This window comes from Myotis davidii, unplaced genomic scaffold, assembly GCF_000327345.1.
Source record: "Myotis davidii unplaced genomic scaffold, ASM32734v1 scaffold591, whole genome shotgun sequence".
NCBI lineage: Eukaryota > Metazoa > Chordata > Mammalia > Chiroptera > Vespertilionidae > Myotis > Myotis davidii.
In genome coordinates this window covers 2705232-2727590 of record NW_006284340.1, presented here as the reverse complement: position 1 = coordinate 2727590, position 22359 = coordinate 2705232, and the positions used below count along the sequence as shown (strand labels likewise).

Sequence of the window (22359 nt, the reverse complement as noted above, 5' to 3'; positions counted from 1 at the left end):
TACAAGGCATAGTTAATATTGGTCACTTATTTTTTCAACAGTTATTTACTACCTACCATATGCCACACAAAGTGCTAGGATATATTAGGAAGTGGTTGAAAATCAGATTCAACCAATAAAATAGGAATAGACCTGAATGCCCAGTTCCCATTGTACAATCTCTCACAGTTCATTGGACATTGTTAATTCTGGAGATAGGGTAGCTACCACCATCACCAATGGAATGAAACCACTCTTATTTTTTTGGCTTCTCATTTAACAGTTGAAGCTGAGATTACCCTAAGGAACTGCTGTTTTTAATACAGTGGGGCCTTGACTTACTAGTTTAATTCGTTCTGTGACGGAGCTCGTAACTCAAATTACTCATATGTCAAATTAGTTTTCACCAAGTGAGACACGTGATGCTGGGCTGATGTTGTGGCGTTCACTGTGACGTTCGCTGCGCCAACTAGCGGTGGGGTATCTGAAGCTGGCTCATCACCCGAATTTTAGCTTGCAACTCAAAGCAAAAAATCGGCCGAGAGACGGCTAGTATCTCGAAAAACTCGTTAGTTGGGACACTCGTAAGGCAAGGCCCCACTGTACGTTTTTAGGAGCTAAAGTTTCTCCTTAGTGTGTTCTTAGGAGTACTGTTAGTTTGCAGTACATTTAGAGGCACTCAACACCATAACAAATCACAGGGAAAGAAAGTTTATTCAAGCAACATCTTGTTAACTTGTATAAAGCAGAAAGCTATTGAATTAGCTGCCTCGATGTAATAAGTTCCAAACAGTGAAGTTGTTATTAGTTTTTGTGGCTACTTTAGCTCAAACTACTATTGAATAGTAGAAAACAGGGATCATAGTTATGTCTTCCAACAATAGTTCTATTTGTGAAATGTAACTAGTGGATGAGCTGTCTTGGGAGATGCTAATAAGTATTTCTGATGCAGGTTCAGTCACCTGTGGACTCTGCCACAATGTCCCCAGTAGAGAGGACAGCAGCCTGGGTTCTGAACAATGGGCAGTATGAAGAGGATGTGGAAGAAACTGAGCAAAATCAAGATGAAGCCAAGCATGCTGAGAAGGTAGAACCAAGTCTGTCTTTATTGACATATTGCCCCACAGTGATAGGCCACAAAAGGGTTGTCTAGCCAAGGACCTGCTCTGCCCCTCCCCAGTTTCAGCTCCATCTCTTATGTTAGCCATCATATACATATCTATGAATAATAACTAGTAGTGTCCTTATGTGGAAATATGCAGGAACGGTCCATCAAGCTGGGGTGGGGGGCACCAGCTCTATTTTCTTTTTATGTCGGTTACCTTAATTTGGAGACTACTCTGCTGTAAGTTTCTAGTAATTTTAGACTCTTACAGTGTTTCTATAAACTGGTTGGTACTCTTCATTCAAGGCCAAAATTGCCCTTAGGTTAGACTTTCTTTCTCTGTCTTGGTAATGATTTTGTGTTTGTTTGTTTTTTCTTTTTGTCTTTTCTAGATAAAGAACTTCTGGTTTTATAGATGATTTTTAAAAAAGATATCTATTGACTCAGTTTTGTTTTATTATTTTTTTTAAGTTGACATGGAAAAAAATTATCAAACAAGAACTTGACACCATGTATGGCATTATCTTATTTGACTAAGAACAAGACAGCTAGCTTCTGCTTACCTATCAGCATGATCCTAAACATGCTCATTGATGCAGTCTTCCTCTTCAAACTGTCCTAAAAATTGTCATCTTTGACCTTCTGGATTAAATCATCATGTAGGACCATGTTGTTAAAGAAGCTAATTGTCTGATTGTCAATTAAATGAAACATTATGTGAAAACTAGAGGCCTGATGCATGAAATTCATGCAAGAGTAGGCTTTCACAGCTGTAGCGGCTGCCTGGATCCCTCCCTTGCAGCCACAGCGGCTGCCTCGATCCCACGGAGGCTGCCTCTATCCCACGGCTGCATCCGGAAGGTCATCTGGAAGGACATCTGGTCTAATTAACATATTGCACTTTTATTATTATAGATAGATTGCATTCTACAAATTATTGTACAGATTTATCACTAATTCTTAATGAATTTATGTAGACCATCTATAACAAAGCTTATGCTTCTCACCTTGCCTAGAAATTTGACATTCCAGTGTACTCAAACCCCACATCCAGCAACTTCAGTACAAGAAAGGGTTGTGTAACCAATTGAATTATATAAAGCTTTACTTACATAAAGCTTTTGCGAGAAAACAGAACTATGTGTTGAGAAGGGAGAACTAAATTGGACAGGTGAACCACATCTTGAAAAAGGGCCAAGAGGCAGTATCCATCAGCCCTAAGGAACTTGTAGGCCTTTGGCTTAATCCTTGTGACCTAAATATTTTATACTTTTCCAGTTGGGGAGAAAGAAGCAATAGTCTACTCTGCCATAAATTTCTAGTTACTTATTTAGTAGTGCTTAACATTGTAGAAATGTTGGGTGCTCTCTACAGGGCTGATTCTAGTAGAGTGAAGGAACAATGAGCCAAGCTTGGTCCAAGATTCCTACAGTACAGGCAATGACAGAACCTTTCTCTTGTCGACAACTGGCTTTTGGCTCATTTTAAGTGATTTGTCAGGCTTCTAGTGCTTGATCATTTTATTTTCCTACTCTTATTTGATGCCATCACAGATTGGATGTGGCTTGCAGGAGCTGGTAGTTTAATGTGGAGAGAGACACATTAATATATAGATTTAGAATGCCAAGTTAACAGTATAAATGTAATTTTAGGAGGAGGGCAGAGCTCCATTCCCATTTGTGCTTGTTGATAATTTTCAAGAACATCAGCAATAGGTGGGATGGCAGTTCGGATGGTATCTAGCTACCTTGCCTCAGGTTTCTTTTTTCAAGAGCAAATCACTGATTCTACAACTTGTGTAACTCCTTTTTCTGTCCTCTAGTATGAACAGGAAATCACTAAACTGAAGGAGCGCCTGCGAGTGTCCAGCCGGAGGCTAGAGGAGTATGAGCGCCGGCTGCTTGTGCAGGAGCAGCAGATGCAGAAGCTGTTGCTGGAGTACAAGGCCCGGCTGGAGGACAGCGAGGAGCGGTTGCGCCGGCAGCAGGAAGAGAAGGACAGCCAGATGAAGAGCATCATTAGCAGGTTACAGGGTTACCTGGCAGTGGCGGTGGGTAGCCAGGCACACAAAGAGGTGGAAAGAGGAGCCAGAGACTCCTCAAGGAACGGCAGCAGTGCCACTTGCAGACTGCGTATGCTCATGGTACTTAGTACAAAGGTGATGACTGGTCCTGTCTCAAATTTTCCAAGTGGGCGACCTCTGTGCACTTCCTTTGAAGATAGACGTAGTCTGTTTTCTTTCATCGTAACAATTAGGAAAAATAAAAACTTCATCATGCACTTGAGAGGCCTTAGAGGAGAAGTGGGTTTTTAAAACCTAAGTATTCAGTGTCCAAAACTAACTTAATTTTTCACAAAAGTTTCCAAAAACAGGGAAGGAAGTTTCTCTTGGTTAGGGCCAGAGAACCAAGAGAAGCAAGTGCCAAGGATGTCAAGGGAGGCTAAGGGAGGGTTAATTTTACCCAACACTCACCTAGCACTTATTATGGGCCTGGCTCATTTTCCTTTACAGATTGTTTAATCTGTTAATAATAATTTGTTTAATGCCAACGTCTGAGGAAGGCATTATTACTATTCTCGTTTTACAAATAAAGAAGCAAGCAACAGATTAAAAGGTCACCTAACAGTGCAACAAAGATTTGAAGCCAGGCTCAAGCTCCAGAATCCATGCTCAATAATCACTGTGCTTCTATCTTGTCAAAAGCTGTGGAATGTCGAAATTGGTTTGGCTCAGTGGATAGAGTGTCGGCTTGCGTACTGAAGGGTCCCAGGTTCGATTCCGGTCAAGGGCATGTACCTTGGTTGCGGGCACATCCCCAGTGGGTAAAAAGCTGTGGAAGGTCAGGTAAACTGAAGACAGAAGAGTTCTGCTGTTTTAGCCGTACAGTCTTACTGAGGGCAGTTTGATGGGTGGGGTGAGATGTAAATGGTGGATGAGAAAGAAACTAGACCCACTAAGTATAGAATCCTCTTTGAGGACCCACCGGTGCAGGGAACAGAAAGGACAGCTGTCACAGGGTAACTTGAGATTAAGAGGAAATTGTTGCGTTTTTTGTTGACTGGTTTGATATTTTAAGATGAAGTGAGTTGTGCTGAGGGAGCTGAGGGAAGAAATGATCTTGGAAATACTGTCCCAGAGGAAATGAAAATGTGAGTGACCTAGTCACAGGGAGAGAAATTAATGTTGGATTAATTCCAAGGTAGGAGAGAAGAAAGATCTCTGATTGGGATGGAGTGGAAATATTGAACTAGAATGAGTTTGGATTTCTTGTCCTCTGCATTCATTATCTAGCCCTCTTTTTGAAGATGCTGAAATATCCTTCCTGCCACTTTCTAGGCTAATGGCCGTGGAGGAGGAATTGAAGAAGGATCATGCTGAGATGCAAGCAGTTATTGATGCAAAGCAGAAAATAATCGATGCACAGGTAAGCAGGCTGAGAATCTGGTAGAAGGCACTTGTTTATAATAACTGTTATTTCCTGACTTCCCGTCCCTTATGCATGCCAAGGCATGTTCTGGAAAATGGGTCACTGAAAAGTTCTCAGCATTACCTTTTGAAGATTTCAATACGATCTCTCACTTCTCCTTTCTTTTGCTAGTGACAAGTCTGTTAACCCAGCAAAGTATTAGCATGCTTAGTACAGTTGCTTAACAGATCTCAACCTAGTGCATGATGGGGTTTACTTCTTTCCTTGTGGAAAGTAGGGCGTTCTCTAAGGGAATAGCTGTGAAAAGTAACTGCATGTGTCTGGCTTGTGACCTCCACTGACCATTGCTTGGCTGTGATGTTCACGGTCTTGTCAGTCACGTCCACTGTGCCATCAACCTCTAGCCCCAACTGTAGGGGAGAGACAAGGTTGTCAAAGGTACCCTTCCTTATTCCTTTGTTTCCAGGCTTGGCATTGATGCTTGGAATTTGCTTGGTTGTTGGCTGTGCTTAGAGAGCCTCTTTCAATTGATGAAATCAGTCTGGGCCTTTGCTCACTCTATACCTGTGACAACGATGGTGTGATGACTGCCAAGAGTATCTCACAGCGACACATCAATGTTCAGAACAAAATCCAGCAGGCAGAAAATGTTTCTTAATTCTTTTTCATTTTATCAGTGCAACATATAGTTGTATGCCTTAGAACGGAACAAATCACAAAAGGCAGGTGCAGTTTTGAGACTGTCTGGTCTACCCACTGAATGTGTCACCTGCCTGAAGACAGCCCAGCCAGGTGTGCATTTCTCACCCTTAAGTATATACCGTATCCGTCAGCTGTAAAATAAAATTGGGAGCAAGGACTTCATGTTCTGTTCCCTTCACTGCATGTCAGCCAGCAGTCAGTCTGTGTTAGAGCCCCCATTGTTCTGAAACATGCCCTTGCCACCTCCAGTCTAGGTGCTGGGGTGGGGGTTGTTTTTTAATGGCACTGGGGGTGAAGCGTAAAACACAGCCATGGGAAGAATGCTCCATGGGCCTTGTACTCCTTCAGAGACTCCTGACCTGGAAGTCGAGTGATGCTCTCTCGTCAGCATAGTTCCCAAAATATTTTGGAGTCTTAAACTCTGTAGTTTCTGGATATTTAGACCTCCTAAGTAGCAGAAGAAACTTCTGTTGTAATTATCTTACATGGTCCTTTAAAAACAAAAACAAAAACTTTCAGGTGTCTCCAGGGTGAGTGAGGGAAGGGTAGTGGAGACAAGGCCATCTTGCTGTGTACTATAAAAACTCATCCCGCAGGCTTAAGAGAAATAGCCTTGAGAAAGAGAGCATTTAGTCAGGAAAACTAGTGTTGATAAGTTTTCACTTTGGAATTTTCAATATGGAAGTATAAAGCAGGGAAAGTTCTAATAACCACACGAGGAGAGCTTTTAGTTCCAATAAGATACAACAGACCATTTTAATAATTTCAGCTGGCCTGAGATTGTGTTGGCCTGAAGCAGAGGGAGCATGGCTGTGTCATAGTGGTGGCTCTGCATGCAGATTGCCCTTCTCTCGGTTGTTCATCAACACAGCTTCATCATCAGCTTCTCATTGTTAGCCCACCCCAGCCCCTGTTTTGACATCTAGGGCAAGATGACTGAGTATGCAGCAGGAGCCCTAGGATAGAAGGTGAAAGCAAGAGAGGGAATTGGATTTATCAGAGCTCAATGCTCTGGAAGACAAGGACTTTCTGTCTGTTAACCAGGAGTGTGGCACTGTTCAGGAATGGAAGAAATATCACCCTCAAAGTACCAGACTTATGGTCTAGCTCAATTATATATTTTGTGTCCTTCCCTCAAGACAATGGTGTTTTAATGGTTTGATTCCATGGACTACTTTGGTGAAACCAGAGGCACCTTTTATAGCTCAGTTTCCAGCTGCTCCTACTGAGCACTCAACAGTAATAGGTTGCATGACACCAAAGCTAGCTAAATGTAATCAATTACCGATTCCAACATAGGCCTTACTGTATAGTACATTTTCTACCAGATGCCCAGTGTGGATCCCCAAAGAATACTGGGAAAATCTACTAGAGCACATGTGGAAACCACTGCACCATGCACAGCACAAATCAAACACTAAAGTCAGTTTTTGAAAAATTATATTCTCCTTAAAAGGTAGGTTTCCCAGTCCCGCTGTTGTCTTACTAATACATTAAAATATTATTATAGGAAGAGACTGTGAACATCCTTTGGTACCCTTTGTAATGAATAGCTTGGTGCCACTAGTAGAAAAAACATTTCTGAAATGAATATAGTATCTTACCTTACACGAGAGTTGAGCCCAGCATTTCCCAAAATGCTAAGCCGGATGCCCAGTGAATTGGTTTTCATCTCTCAGCAGCCCTGTGTCCCACAGGACATACTTGTCCCTGAATTCAGCCTCTCCATCTCCTAGAGTCAGTTCATGCCACAAGGCCAGCCTGGGCCAGCCGCTTCCTAACTGGAAGGGGGAGGATGAGCACTTCATCGGTGAGGGCAGGCCCACCATCCTGGACCTTGTAGCATGGCCATGGGGAGCCTGGTAATGGTACTAAGGGACCATTTCTCAAACATCAGTCCAGGGACTGTGCCACCTTTCACCCCCCTCCAGGATCACTCCATGTGACTCAGATGGAGAACAGAGAAGGGCTTCCTCTTCTGAGAAGCAAACAGCTGCCTAGGTACTGTTGCAAGTGATACCTCCACTGTGTTAAATTACAGGTCCTAAATGGAGATGAGATTATTCAAACAGGCAAGTAAACCCTGTCGTTCTCTAGCCGAGCAGTTCCCAACCCTGGCCCAGTGCACTGGCCTCCTACACATTCCAGCTCCTGACTCCCCACCCTTGACATCCTTCCTGTCAGACCTGGACCAGATTGTTCTGTCTTTCAATCCAGGCAGAATCACAATGTCAGAGCATCTTTTGTCAACTAAACGTGAACTTCAAAAGTCCCTAATTTGATTTTTTTTCTTTTACTTTTTGTTTTATTTTGAGAAGTTGGCAGTGAAGGGAGTTACAAAAGGGAGTTTTTCCACTTAGAAACCTTTATCAGTTTGGGGGAGAGGGGTTGTTTGGCTTCTGTTGTTACTCTCATAGTCAATAAATAATTACAATCATTCTAAATCTCTGTAAAACTTTAAGAATCAGATAATGTTTTATAATGCCTAATTTTTTTTATAAGCCTGGAAAATCCTAGAGATATGTTAGTATAATGAATATTCCTTAGTATTGGGGTCTTATAGATTAGCCTAATGTTGAATTTTTTTTTCATTATTTCAAGAAATTATGTTTTTCTATGTAGGGACATAGGATAAAACATCAGATTTGGCTCCCAGGCCTTATTTTCTGATAAGCCATGGGCCAATCCTTACCGACTGACTTGGAAAAGATCTATACTTATTATCCCAGTAAATTCCAATTTTTTTAATCATTATCATTTTTTTAAAGCCTCATGGATCTTTCTTTCTTTGAGTTTTGCCTATCCTTCCAACAAGATACTCACCTTCCAATGTCAAAAGCATACTGATTAGTGGTTAGTTAATAATGCTGATTTGGGGTATCTTACCACCTGAGTTCTTCATCAGGGAAAGGAAGAATTTTTTTTTAATGATAGTAAGCATAAGCTGGGTTTTGGTTTTTTGATTTTTATACTTTTGAAACTATGACCACCACACTGCTGCCTTACAGATCCCTGCCCCACCCCAGAGTAGGGAAGCATCATTTGATGCTGTGTCTGTGCTTTTACCTAACACCCCCCCCCCACACACACACACACACACTCCCTAAGCAGTGATCTTTACTCTGTATCCGCTGCAGTGAGTTCCCCACAGAGCCCCCGTGGGCCCTGTGTTGCTGGGCTTCAACAGCAAGGAGCAGCGCCAAACCCTCAGTCCTCCTGCCCTCTCCAAGCCTGACCGTGACTCACCTTACCATGCTTTTCCCCGTAAATGCAGAAGTTTCTGGGTAGGAAAGCTCCTTTTGGCTTTGGGGATTGTTCCTCATGTGCCACTTTCTTTTTCATTTCATGGGCATAGGCAAAGCCAGCTCTTCTTGGCATTAACTTCTGGAATGATTTACCTCGCTGTTGAAGCTAGTGTTAGGCTTCTCGCCTAATCTTTCTAAGACTGATATTTTGATGGGGTAATTTTTTTTTTAATTTAGATGGCACTACTTTTCTTGAGTTGTTTTTTTTTCACCCCTCAGGTTTTCCTTCTTTTTTTTTTTTTAATGTGTGCGTATTCAACACCCTTTAGCTCCAAAATATTGGTTCTAAAGCGTGTGTTTTTTTTCAGAGACTCAAAACTAAAATGAAAGCACTCTCCATGTCGGGTAGCTTTCCTGGAGTAACTCTGAGCTGGAATGAGTCCAGGAGCTTGTGTTCTCTGTTTGTTTTCATGTGTTATGTTTACGGCACCCCCCTCGGCCACACCTCTCTACCTGTATCCAAGTAACTCCCTGGTCTGAGCTTTTGGCTGCTTTCCCCCCTCTTGCGTGTTGCATCCTCACTTTGTTGGTGACTATAAACTGCCACCATGTGTTGTTTTTATCTTGAGCACAATGTGAGTTCTCTGCAAATACGACTGATGTGCCCTCTTTGGGGGCTAAGGACCCACAGATCACTTGCACTTCTCTGTGAAATGAAACCTCTGGTGCTTCTTTCTTTGCCATCTAATGTCCATGTTTTAAATTTGACCAAAAGCACTTAATACAGTCAGGCAGCTTGACCCTGTGTTGCACAGTCTGAAGTAACACGTGGTGTCACCTTACTATGGTATCTTAGTGTCCTGAGGGATTATTAATAACACATCCTGCTATGCTGACAGAACAAAAAGAGAAAATGAGCACAGACCCGTTGGACTCGGTGTGCAGAAAGAGGCAGAGACGTTCCATTGATCCAGAAAGCATCATGCGTGCGGCAGTGTGATAGAAAGCGTTAGAACAGTCATTCTAAAGAGTATTATGGTGTGATTTCCTGTGTGGAGCTATAATAAAGCCATGATTGGTGTGTTGTAGGAAAAACGGATCGTGTCCCTGGATTCGGCCAACACCAGACTGATGAGCGCACTGACCCAGGTGAAGGAGCGGTACAGCATGCAGGTCCGAAATGGTCTCTCTCCCACCAACCCCACCAAGCTTTCCATCACGGAGAATGGTGAATTCAAAAACAGCAGCTGCTGACGGCCTTGATGACTAGACAGACTGTGGGAGGAGACAGAAGGAAATGTCCCCGCTCTCCTGTCCCTGCCCTTCCCCCAACCCCACCAAGTTTACAGAATGTTGCTACTTCAGAACAGCAGTGAGGAGAGACACTCAATTGAAGAAGGAACTTTGTCTTTCAGGGCATAAGGCGAAGATTCCCAAGGTCGATGCTTTCCCCCTGTGTCTCTGTGTACATAGGGAACTTAGTTCTGGGCCATGTACAGAAAATACCACTGTAATATACCCAAAGGAAGTTAATAATGTAGATTACCTTTTTAATTATTGCTATTTTTATTATTGTTTTCTCTTGTTGAAAGCACTGCAGTTGTTAGTTGAATGAGTGAGAAATGAGCCCAGTGGGTCAGTATGTAGAGACCCACTGTCTGTCTGTCTGGTAGAAGCGCACGGCGTACAATAGAACATTTTCAGAATGAATTTTTTCAGGGATTCATCTGCCAGTTTAAAAAAATCCCACTTCGGCCCTCTGGTCCTTTAGGAAAACATTGCAAATACTGAGGTCCAAACAAAACATTTAATTCCACTGATAAACCAAGACTGGCTCTGGATGGACAGCTACTCCACTTTGGGGATACGCTGCTTCAGAGGACACAGACGAGAGCTCTTGCGTCAAAACTGGACTTCCTGAGGAGTGAGTTCTATTGAACTCTTGTTGGTGTTTATCCCCTTCTGTCTAGAGCAGATGGGAATTTTCCATTTTAGATAGGGGACTGTTTTTTTACCCCAGTTATAATAAAGAGTATTCTCTTTCCTCTTTAGAGTTTACAAAACTATAAATATCTGTGTCTGTACACACCATCTCCACCTTCCCACACCCACTGCCCTCCCCGTCCTGGTGGTAGCAGCAGCGTCACCAACAGGGTTTACTCTCCCCTGGAGAGGTTCTTCCAGTGTGCTGTCCATAAATCATCCAGAACAGACACCCTTTCTTCCGCACAGAAAAGGGCTAACCATACCATAGCAGGAATCTCTGACTATTTCCTATTTAAAAACAAAGCATTTTCTATTTGTAAATTATAATTTTTATTTGGGGTAAAGATTTTATTCATTATACTAGCATATCTCTAGGCAGGGTAACCTTACCTCAATCTTTAACTCTTAAGTTGCTCCTTTAATCCCTTAAGTAAAATTTGGGAAGGAAATCCAGATCTGAAGCGTCAGTCTTGTAAGAAAAGAAACCCAAAGTGGGAGGCAGCGCGCTCCGTGCGTTGTCCCCATGCTCTCAGTAGATTCGTCGGTAACTATGTCTCAGCAGTTGTCATCTTGGCTTTAGTGTAGGACAGAAACAGTCGTGGAAGCTGATTGGTTTCCTTTTTTCCAAAGGTGTGAATTGTCATCTTGAATGCAACCTTGATTATCAGAAGCATAGAATGTTACATGTTAGCCATTATATATACAAATATATATATATATATATACATATCTATTCACACATGTGTACATATAACCACACAAATAGAACTCGTTCATGCCTTCTGTGCTGTGAGGTATAATATTAAAAGGGTGTTGAATCTCTTTAAGCAAGACCTAAGCAGTTGTTTCTATTGACAGAGAACATTTATCAAGTTAATGCTCTTTTAAATGAATAAACTTTAAGGAAATTTTGAAAAAGGAAAAGAGGCGTGGGGGAAGAAAGACCAGAGGGAGCCCTGTGCAGGAGTGAGTGTTTCTGCATAACAGAATATTTGGAAGGGAACAGGAGAACGTTTATCTATCGGGTCCCCTTTTGAGTGAAGCCTAGACAGCAGCCCTGAGTCCCTTTTGCAGCGCCCCAGCTTACGTTCTGACGCTTTAGCGCTGCCCTCTTGGGTGGGTCTTTGTGTTGGTCCTTGTATCTCAGCAGCCTCCCCAACCCACAAACTTTTAAAGCATTTCCCTTCATAACACTCCCATTTCTGCCAGTCAGAGACCTCAAGCAGGAGTTCCTCACAGTGCTTATCTGATCTGCAGACCTCATGCCCACATGTTCGGTACCCATGTATTTTCTTGACCTTTGATAGTTATTTTACAAATGCTTACCTCTCCTCCCCAAGCTGAAGGCACACTGTAGTCAAAAATCACTTGCTTAAATGGGGGTGGGAGTTCACCAATTCTGCAGTAGTGCCCTTTGTGGGAGAGGATAATATAAGATAGGTCCACTGTTGCTCAGCTCTAGCCAGGTTTAATTCTCATTCATTCTTTGTAAAAATCCGTCCACTGTGCTGCAGAAAACCTGGGAAAAGTATCGTCGATGTCGAGGGCCTTACGTATGTAACGTGGGTGATGTCTTGCTTGAGGTTCGGAAGCTCTCAGATGCCAGTTATGGGTTACAGAGGCTGATACTCTTACCTGCCCTGGGGGCCTAGACACAGAACATCAAATGTGTTTTTGGTGGATGCAGTTTTTCTTGTTGGCATGTGGGAGCTCCTTAGAGCTGCCTACTTTGGAAGATTAAATGCCCAAATGTTTGGATAGATTATGCAGCCCTCTATTATCAGGTTATCTTGAATGAAGAGAAGAGAATAAAAAATAATAAAGTTAGACATAAGCTAGAAGTTCAGAGTTGTTGCCAGATGTTAAATGTTAGATTATCCTTTGAGCCTGTTTCTATACAAATATTTTTCTGAGTTTTTCTTTAGAAAATGCTGTAATCTATAGAGCTTATTCTGAAATGTTTTTTTCTCAGGTATGGAAGAAGGCAGCAACAGCTGACTTTTTATGGAGGTATAGCTTAGTTGGCTTTGCTCAGCCCCAATAGGTACCAGCCTTTGTGCTTTTGGGAGGAGGGATATGGGGAAGAAGCAGGTGGACTCAGATGGCCGGGCCTTGCACTTCTTCTACCCAGCACATCGCCACATTGTGTGTGCTGCAGAGACCCGGATTGTGTGGAATTTGGAGATCAGGGGGGCATGCTTACTAAGTGCTTGTCCCACTAACAACCAAACATGGCCATTGACAAGAACAGTGCTGATAGGATTCAGGAAAAGAGCTTCATATTCCCCGTTTATATCAATGGGCCAAAGGAGTTACATTTCCACCAAGTCATCATATTCCCTGAGTCTCTGCAATATAAGCCCTGACAGAGAGGATGTTGTAACTAGGCAACTTGAGCACTGTCTATGTGCCGGGCTCTATTACCAAGGTGCCATTGGGGTCAGGGACAATCTTTCGGTAAGAAAGATGGCAAAATGAGGTAACCATGCTGCTATAGCTTTTGGCTTTTTCCATTGTTATCGAGTTGGTCAGAATTAGCTTTTTCTGGGCTGCTTCCGCTTTTCCCTGCGATGCTGTCAGACAGGGCAAGGAAAAGCAGGATTTTCTGTCATGACCACTGTGTGCCCTTGAGAATGAGCTTGACTTTAGAAGTCAGGCTTCTCACATCCTAGTCTACCTGTGGCCTTTGTTTGTGCATCTGCAGTTCTGTCCACCTTGTCCCCAGAGGTACACCAGGTTAGGAGCAGTTCAGTTTTGGAAGCACCAGAGCGAGACAGCTGCCATCAAGTGAGCTTGCATTGGTGTTTGTTTTCCTCCCATTAGGTTTAGCTTCTAGTTATTTCCAGTTGGGAAATCCTGAGAAGTCTGGTTGTGGGATTGAACTTAGGGAAGGAACCCTCTTCAGGATGACCATGTCCCATATGACTCTGAGCCCCAGGCTTGCCACCAGACTGGACTTTGTCACTGGGCCTGACTCAGTAGCTCCGAAGCCTATGCCACAGCTTCGCTGACTTTTCAGCCACACCTTTGGAGGCCACCTTCTCCTGCAGACTGGAAGGGGCTTTCCTCTCCCGTCCCCTTCCCCTTTCAAGTCTAGCAGTGAAACCTCCTGTTTGCCCCAACAGTGAACAGTTGCCTTCCCACCCCTACGTGGGGGCCAAGAATTCGTTTTTATTGATATGTCAATTGGAAGGACCTATTTTACTAGTTGTTTTTTATGTTGTTGTTTTTTTAAAAATGTATTTTTATTGACTTCAGAGAGAAAGGAAGAAGGAGAGGGAGATAGAATCATCAATGATAAGAGAAACTCATTGATTGGCTGCCTCCTGTATGCCCATACTAGGAATCGAGCCCGCAACTCAGGCATGTGCCCTTGACTGGAATTGAACCTGGGACCTTTCAGTCCACAGGCCAACACTCTATTCACTCGGCCAAACTAGCTAGCCCAGTTTTTTTGTTGTTGTTGTTTTGTTTTTGTTTTTAAGTAAGATATACTGGGGTATTGGATTTTTAAATAGAATCTCTTTCTGTGTTTGAGTGATTGCTATTAGTTCCAGAAGTATTCTCTTGTGGTCATGACCCAGTTATGGAGCTCTTGAGTTTAGGAAAGACAACAGTGATGAAATTTGCATGAGATAGGTTAAATATCTCATGAGGAGTGAAAGAACCTGAGGAAGATAACATGATCCAAGAGGGGACTGTGCACAGCAGCCTTCTCAATAGCCCAGAGATCCAAGGAAACGGGAGTATTTACAGCCTTGCCTGCACTTAAAATGCATTGATATGTGGAGAGGCAGTTTCTGCAGAAAACATGTGCACACGCACACAAAACAAATCCTAGGGCTTCCTCTTTCTGAATGTTAATCCACCTACAGAGCAGTGATTCCCAAACTTTCTTGGGTTGTTTAGACTTTGTTCTCATTTGTTAGATTTTATGACAGTGGTTCTCTCTTTTTAAAAATGTACCATATGTGTTATGTGTGTGTGTGTGTGTGTGTGTGTGTGTGTGTGTGTGTGTGTAAAAGTAACTTGAAATTTATTTGATTTGACATTGTCTCAAGAACCCTAGGTTTCGTTATTGATACCTCAGGGTGTTATAGAAAGACAGTTGAATCTCGCTGATCTGGATTCAGATCAGTGAAGATCAGTGGGATCCAGAAAGAAGCAGTTTTGGTTCCTGCTCAGTTAGTCCTCAGGTGTTTGCATAACTAACCCAGCTGGACTTGGCAAATGCAGTAAGCCACCCAAGGAAACCAAAATGGTAGTTTTTGCCCAAATTTCATCATTTTAATTTCCTACTCAGTTCTTATTTTTCAATCAAATGTCTTCTTTTTCCCTAGGGAATTTTTTAGTTCGGGACCTAGAACCAGATGTACCTGCTGTAGAGAGATTAACACAGAAGCTGTGTTTTAGGAGCCTCCATCATCTGTGTGGGGGTACACATTTGTGTATAAATAGCATATCTGTGTCACTTCTAAACTCCCAAGGGAAACATTTCAATTGCCAGTTCACCAAAAGGTTAAATGCTCATTGAGTCAATGACCACTGTCCTGCAGAGAAGTTGAAATAAATAGTAAAGCTTAAGTTTTGACTGGTGCTTAGACATTTCCTAGTTACGTTAAAATTAACTCAAGCAGACAGCAGCACATTAACCTGAATCATACCTGTGAGGAATTTACCTTTTAAATTGGCTTTTCTTTTTTCATCTCCAGGGCCTTAATAAAAGTGTGTTAATACACATGACTATTTTACAATGATAGCGCTAAATAATTTATTTTTTATTTCAAGAAAGAGAAATACACCTTAGAAAAACAAAACCCAAGATTTTATTTTATTTTTAAAGCCATATTTTTGTGCTGGTAGCACTTAGATTGTTCCACATGTGAGATCCATATCTGCATTTCATTACCTGGGTTTGTTCTAAAGAAGATTTATTTTTGTTCTGTGAATAATTTTTGATGGTTCTTGTACATGTACAGATATAGATACGTTTGAGGTCTTTTATTGATAATCTTACAAAGAATTCAAATAAACTTTAACTTTAAACATTTCAGACTAAAGTTGCTATGGTATGTGACATGTTACTCTCTTATTTCTTGCATGTATATCTGGGTGATTAGGACACTTGGAGAAAGACCAGGGAAAATAATGTATGCAGGAACATTATTCTGAAGGTATATTTTAACATTAAAAACAATGTTATAGAATTTCCCAACTTACAGGTAAGAAATATTTAGATTTAAGGCAAATAGCATGAACATACAGTATGGTTTTGTGATAAGACCCCAGAGAGCTCCTCATTCTGCAGAATTTAAAATCCCTTTAATAGATTGTCACTGGTAAAGAAAGCAGCCCCTGTATTTGGAACTATGGCCCCACTTGGCTTCCCAAACCACTACTGTCCTCTCTTAGTTTCCCAGAGAGATTAATGGGGTTTGTTTCAGGATTTGGGATTTTTTGTTTTGATTTATTTATTTTATTTTATTTTTTGGTTCTTGTTTGCTTGTCATTCTCAAAGTTATTGTTCCCAAATACCTCCACTTTCCCTCATTTCATACCAGTTGCATATGTCATTTTCTTTTGTGCTGGTGGAGGTCTGAGTCCCACAGTTAGCCTCTTCACATATGTGGAGTTATTTCTCATTCTGAGCTTCTTAGAATTAAAAAGTGAAAATGCTCTTAAAACCCAGAGAAGACTATGTGAGAAGGAAACTGCATGAGCTATTTTTTGTTTACTTCAAAGCCAACCCATTTCAGTCTGAATTGCTCATCACCTAACGTTTGCTTTAAGACTTCATGGATCTGAAACATCAAAAAGAGAAAAACTGTTAATACTGTCTTGTCGTCTATATCCTAAACTGTCCACCTATATACCCTTCATTTTTCTCAGCCTCTCTCCAGCTGCTTGCCCTTTGTCATTAGCACTGTCACCAATGGGAAGGCACATAAATCAGTTTGTTAGGCCCTTTTCAACACCCCAGTCAACAAAAAGAAAGTTTGGTGGCTAAGGAGGCTAAAACAAATGACTTAAATCAGTGCTTCTCAAGCGGGACTGTTCCTCAGAATCACTGCAGAACTTAAAACAAACACAGCAGGGCTGCCTTTGAGTTCCTCCACTGAATAAGTCCATAGACTGTCTCTGAGGACTGGGGCCACGCTTTTCTTTAACTTCCCCAGGGATTCTAACCTCAGCAGGGTTAACAACCACTAGTCCCTCTCAAGCTCTGAGCACAGTGTGTGTCTGTGACAGTGTTTCTCTCCGTCTCTGTCTCTGGAACTGGGATAAATCGGCTGCAGGTGTTTGTCTTCTATGTGGAATTTTAAAATGCTGCTAAAACTAACGATATATATTCTACCTTTCTCACACACACCTTGTTCCTACCAATTCCATCCTTTAAATCTGCGAGATAGACATTCTCTCCATTAATATGGGATAGATAGATTCCAACAAAGGTGGCCAGAAGATGGAATTCTCCATTTGGACCCCAATCTTCCTATTATTGGCTTTAATTTAAGACAGAAGGTAGATTGCTTCTGGTTTGGTCTCCCTACCCTCACCCCACCCCTACCCCACCCCACCCCCCAAAAAATCCTTGACATTTATAGAGCTGATATTCAACACTGCAGTCTTCAGTTACTTAGACTTTAAAAAAAAAAAAAGTATCAGATGCTGAAATTGCATCTTTTATAACTGTTCTTTCTTTAATAGCAAAATGCACTAAAAGCTCGCCAGTCCCCCTCCCCGTTCCCTGGCAGACATACACACACACACACACACACACCACAGTTCTTTCTAGAAGCCTGAGTTTGCGAGATTTTAGAATAAATTGCCTAGGTGTTCTTTCTTTGGCCTGTGAGTAAATTGCAATAATCTACAAGATATATGCCAATCTGTGAAGTTATGGTTTGGGCTGGATGACCCATAATGAGCTCTCTGGCTCTGACATTATATGATTATCTGATATAACTGAAATATGTGCCCGTAGGCCATATTTGAAATCAACTTGAGGCTTTTGTCATAATATTTAGGAATAATTCTTCCTCTTGACAATCTGCCATCTTTCACATACTAGTACTTTAAAAGAACAAGGAGAAAAAACTCCTGGAAGAAATGTATATTTAGAACAATAATAATGTTAATAATAGCTAAAGTTTATGTTTATCGAGCACTTACTATGTGTCAATTTGCTAAGCACTTGGAATTTTTCATGTAATCTAATACCAACCATATGAGTTAGGTACTGTTGTTCCTAACTTATGAGGAGATTGAGACTCAGAAAAATTAAGTTACAGGCCCAAGGTCACCACAGTAAGTGGAATGCCACGACCCAAATTCAGGTCCTTCTAAACTTCTGCCTTAATGTGTGTGTGTGTGCATGTGTGTGTGTGCACACGTGTGTGTGTGTGTGTGTGTGTGTGTGTGTGTGTTTTAATCCTCACCCGAGGATTTTTAAGAGAGAGGGAGAGACAGAGAGAAATATTGATGTGATAAAGACCCATAAATCGGTTGCCTCTGGACGCACCTCAACCAGGGCCTGGGATTGAGCCTGCAACTGAGGTATATGCCTTTGACTGGAATTGCATGGGGACCCTTCAGTCCAAAGGCTCTAGCCACTGAGCCAAACCCACTAGAGCTTTCTTTCTTCCTCTTCCTCTTTCTAGAGTTCAGGAACATTTTTGGCAAAAGTTACAAAAAGATCTAAAAAGATCTCGGAACACGAGCCAACCTTTTACTATGAGCCAAAGTGATAGCAATGGGAACAGATGAGTGAATTTTCCAAAGCTTTCTCTCTCCCTATATTGGTTTTGACAGTATTGCCTTGCATTGTCAAGTCATCTGGTCAAAATTAGAAGTGGGCAGAAATCTCACCTCACTCAAAAATTGGTCTTTCATATCTTCTGGGTCCATCAGAGCTGGGATGGTAAAATCTGCTTTCAGGATTCCAAAGAATTGCTCTGAAAAAGAAAGGGCTACATGGTTCAGGGGAAATTATCTTACTGCCATTTGAAAACTTCAAGTTCTTAGCAGTCAAGCGTGCACACTGGACACCACAGATGGTGCATGGCGATTTAGGGTTTCAAAAAGGGAGAGGAAAGAAACTACTGAACTGGAGAATGCTGGGCCACAATTCCGACCAACCAACAGTGGCTGAAAGAGTCCTATGTCGTAGGGTGACACTGGCCCTCCTCACACATCAGGCAGTCATTTTCCGTTCTCTATTTCCCACCTTCATCTTAATAACTCTATTAAATAGATGCTGGAAATATACACCCCCTCCCTGGGCCCACATTCGTAAAGGCCCTCTCTCCCCCAGGAAACCAAGTTCTCTAAGCCTAGAAGCAAGCTCAGCCTTCGGCCGTGGGCCACTGTAGTCATCACAGAACTACCAGCTCATAGTAAGACTACGTTATATTTATAGAGCAGTTTATAAAGCACATAATTATTTCACTGTGATGTAGGCAGGGTAGTTTTTAACTCCACCCCTTTTGCAGGTGAGAAATGAGAGATTCACAGTGAGGAAAGGCCCCCTAAGCTTTCACAGCCCTCAGGGTGCTAACTAGGATCCTCACCCTTGTTCCTCCTGCTGCTGTTCGAACCTTCCCGCCATCTCACGCTGCCTCTTAAGAAGGTCTCAAGGAACCTGTGCGAAGGAGTGGCTGTCCACATCAAACTGCTTACTTGTTACAAGTGAGCGGGAACTTGGTAACCAGAAGCAGTTACCTGATTCTGGTGCCGGGGTTTTTCCTTGTGGCTCCGGGTGGTTAGAGGCGCTCACGTGCTGGGCCTGCGCGGCAGCAGTTGTATCTCTTCTGTCAGTTCCACTTTCTTCACTGGGCACAGCTGCAGGAGGGGAAATGAAGGAGTTAGTATTGCAAAGATGGCCAGGAGCAAGGCAGTCTGAGGTTGGTGACTGCCCCTGAGCTGGGCGACAGGCCTGGGCCTCGCTGCCCATGGACACAGTTGCTGCAGAAACGTTCGGGTGGGAAGCTCAGCCCCTGCCAGTCCTCTCTCCTGCAAGCTGATGTTCCAGCCCTTGAGTTGCTACTCCATCATCTCACAAAGTGCCCCTGGTACAGGATGTGTGGGGCTTGTGCAATGTTATGAGATTTCTACTCAGGAGCAAATGTTTTCTTTTGGCAATTCCTACCCAAGAGGCCCTGACCCCTTGTGTCTGACAGCCACACTGAGCCCCACCATGGCATCCAGGGACCCCCAACATCTCCATCAAAGCGTGTTATCAAAATATTCCAGAACCAAGCTCAGCAACCCCCCCTTGCCCTGCGAGGCTGCCCATCTGCTGAGGACGCCAGGTGCCCTCAGCTGCTCCCTTACTCCCTGTCACTTGCTCTCATGTTCAGTCACCAAAGTCCTGTCAGTGCCTTGCAGATATCTTTTATTTCAAACATGGAAATAACCATATTTTTATGGTATATTACTGTAAAGTATTTAAGCAAAAGTATAAAAGTATCCCTCTGCTGACCCAGGGGTAACCACTATTAACTTGAATTTTTTTAATTTGAATGCATAAAGCTCTACCTTATTCTATTTAATATATATATTTCAGAGAGGGAGAGAGAGATAGAAACATCAATGATGAGAGAGAATCATTGATTGGCTGCCTCCTGCATGCCCCACACTGGGGATCGAGCCTGAAACCTGGGCATGTGCCCTTGACTGGAATTGAACCTGGGACCCTTCAGTCTGCAGGCCGACACTCTATCCACTGAGCCAAACCAGCTAGGGCAAGGCTGTGCAGTATTTCATCAAATGTACCCAAACTTATTTCACCAACTTGCTTTCAGTGGACATTAGATTGCCTCCAGTTTTTCAATGTAATAAACAGTACTGCAACCAACAACCCCGTGTGTAGAGGATGCGTGTGTGTTATACCTTGTGCTATTATTTCCTTAATAAATGTCCATGGGTAGAATTTCTGAATGGAAGAGTGTGCCTATTTCAAAACTGACATATATCGCCAGGATGGCAGTGCCAGTTTACTTTCCTACCCAATGTCTGAGATCGCTGATTTTCCCCTGTTCTCATCAGCTTTATCACCCTTTAAATCTTTGCCGAATTGGTAAGTAAAAAAATTCATTGAAAAAATACAGCTTGCTTTTAATTTGCATTTCTGTGATAAAGCTGAGCATTTTAAAAAACGTGTTTGTATTTCTATCTCTTCAGTTAATGTCACTTGCATACGATGTAAAATCAATTCCCTCACGTCCCTTCTCATTCTGCTGCTCCAGACCTCCCCTGGGTTCCACTCCTGGCCGGCCTCCTCCTCAAATGACATCTTCCTTCCCCACCCCAAGAATGGTCAATGTCTTTAAGGAAATGAGTAAATCTGTAAAGTCCAGAAACACATCTCATCACCTGAATATCACCACTGTTAACATTTTTCAGACGTTTCCTCCCAATCTGTTGTTTCCTTTCAACATTGTGTGACTGTATTGTGTGTATAATGTTGATTCATGCTTTTTTTCCTTTAGCATCTTGACACAGTCATTGTCCCATGTCATCATAACCTTGCTTATTAACTGCAGATCTGAGCATTTGGCTCACTCTGATGGTTCCACCACTGGCTGTGGGATCTAGTCCTTCAGAGTTTGGCCCCAGTCTACCTCTTCCCACTCCCTTCCCAAAAATGTGACCTCCATCCGGTCACATCAGACTGCTGGCCATTCCCAAACCACACACTTTCATGTCTACGTGCCTTTGCCTATGCAAATCCCTCTGCTCTCTGCTGCCTGATGAAATCCCCCCATTAACTTTTGTCCAATTGTAGTCATTCCCCCTTAGCCCTGGGGATTTAGTTCCAATTTCCTCCATGGGTGCTTGAAACCATGGATAATATCAAATCCTGTACATACACTTATGTTTTTTCTTATACATGCATACCTTTGATAAAATTTTATTTATAAATTAGGCACAGTAAGAGATTAACTTTGCCTGTGCTGATCCCTCCCCCTCTCCCCCGCCGCCCCTTCTCCTTCCCCTTCCCTTACCCCGCCCCCCTCCTCCCTCTTTCAATTGATGGCTACTAAGTGTCTGATGGGCAGGTAGCCCATCCAGCAGCGATTTTCAACCTTTTTCACCTCATGGCACAAACTGATTACTAAAATCAGTGCTGTACAGGGTGGGCAGCGTGAGACAGCCCAAGATTTCATCATATTATTCAGAACCGCGTACAGTTTAAATCGTATGAATTGTTCATTTCTGGAATTTTCCATGTAATACATACTTTGAGACTGTGGTGGACCACAGGTAACACACAGTAAAACCCTGGATAAGAGGGACTCCTGTATCAGAAACAGGAAGAGGCCCCGCTGGTCTTGGTATCCACAGTCCACGGCCTGTGCAGAACAGGCCCTCGGGAAGTGGCTGCTGGATTAAACCATCGCCCTGCGTGCAAGAACACGTTCCTGCAGGCCCGGACAGGACACGAGGCATAGGACAGCCCCTGCCCGGGAGATTCCACATCTCAGGGATTCATCATTGTGATGGTTCACAATCATTTATAATGAATGAGATTAAAATGAGACCAGCCCTGTCTATCCAATAAGATAAGGACAGAGGCAGGAGATGAATGAATCACTAATCATTTCACTAGAGCACGGAGGCTAAAATGGCAATAACCACCAGATGCCAGACACTGAAAGCGACCTCACGGCAATGGCATTGCCCCCTCCCCCTCCGCCCCCATTTAAAGATGAGAAAAATGAAGTTCCGAGAGGGTAGGAAACTTGTCTAAGGACACACAGTAGGTAGTAGAGCCAACATTCCGTCTTTTGTATCTAAGTAGAGTGTTTCTCCCCCAGACCGCCCCCCACATTAGTCCCCAGGAGGATGGGGCGGCGCTGGCTCGGGGGACAGCATCCCCTGTGTCCCTGCACCCCCACCCCGCCAGCCTCAA

General features: G+C 42.8%; 1 protein-coding gene across 6 annotated transcripts in view; it reads left to right on the top strand.

Moving 5' to 3' along the window:
* RASAL2 (RAS protein activator like 2) overlaps positions 1-13710 on the top strand; it is a 177050-nt gene extending 163340 nt beyond the window's left edge. For 4 of the 6 annotated variants that reach the window (XM_015570141.1, XM_006754519.2, XM_006754515.2 and 1 more), the window contains 5 exons: positions 932-1066; positions 2907-3109; positions 4422-4509; positions 7256-7286; positions 9549-13710. In XM_015570141.1, coding sequence (XP_015425627.1) covers positions 932-1066; positions 2907-3109; positions 4422-4509; positions 7256-7286; positions 9549-9691 — 600 coding nt within the window. In that variant the 3' untranslated portion in view covers positions 9692-13710. The remainder of the gene's footprint in view (positions 1-931; positions 1067-2906; positions 3110-4421; positions 4510-7255; positions 7287-9548) is intronic. The other 2 variants (XM_015570144.1, XM_006754520.2) reach the window with 2 other exon arrangements.
* Positions 13711-22359: the final 8649 nt, after the last annotated feature.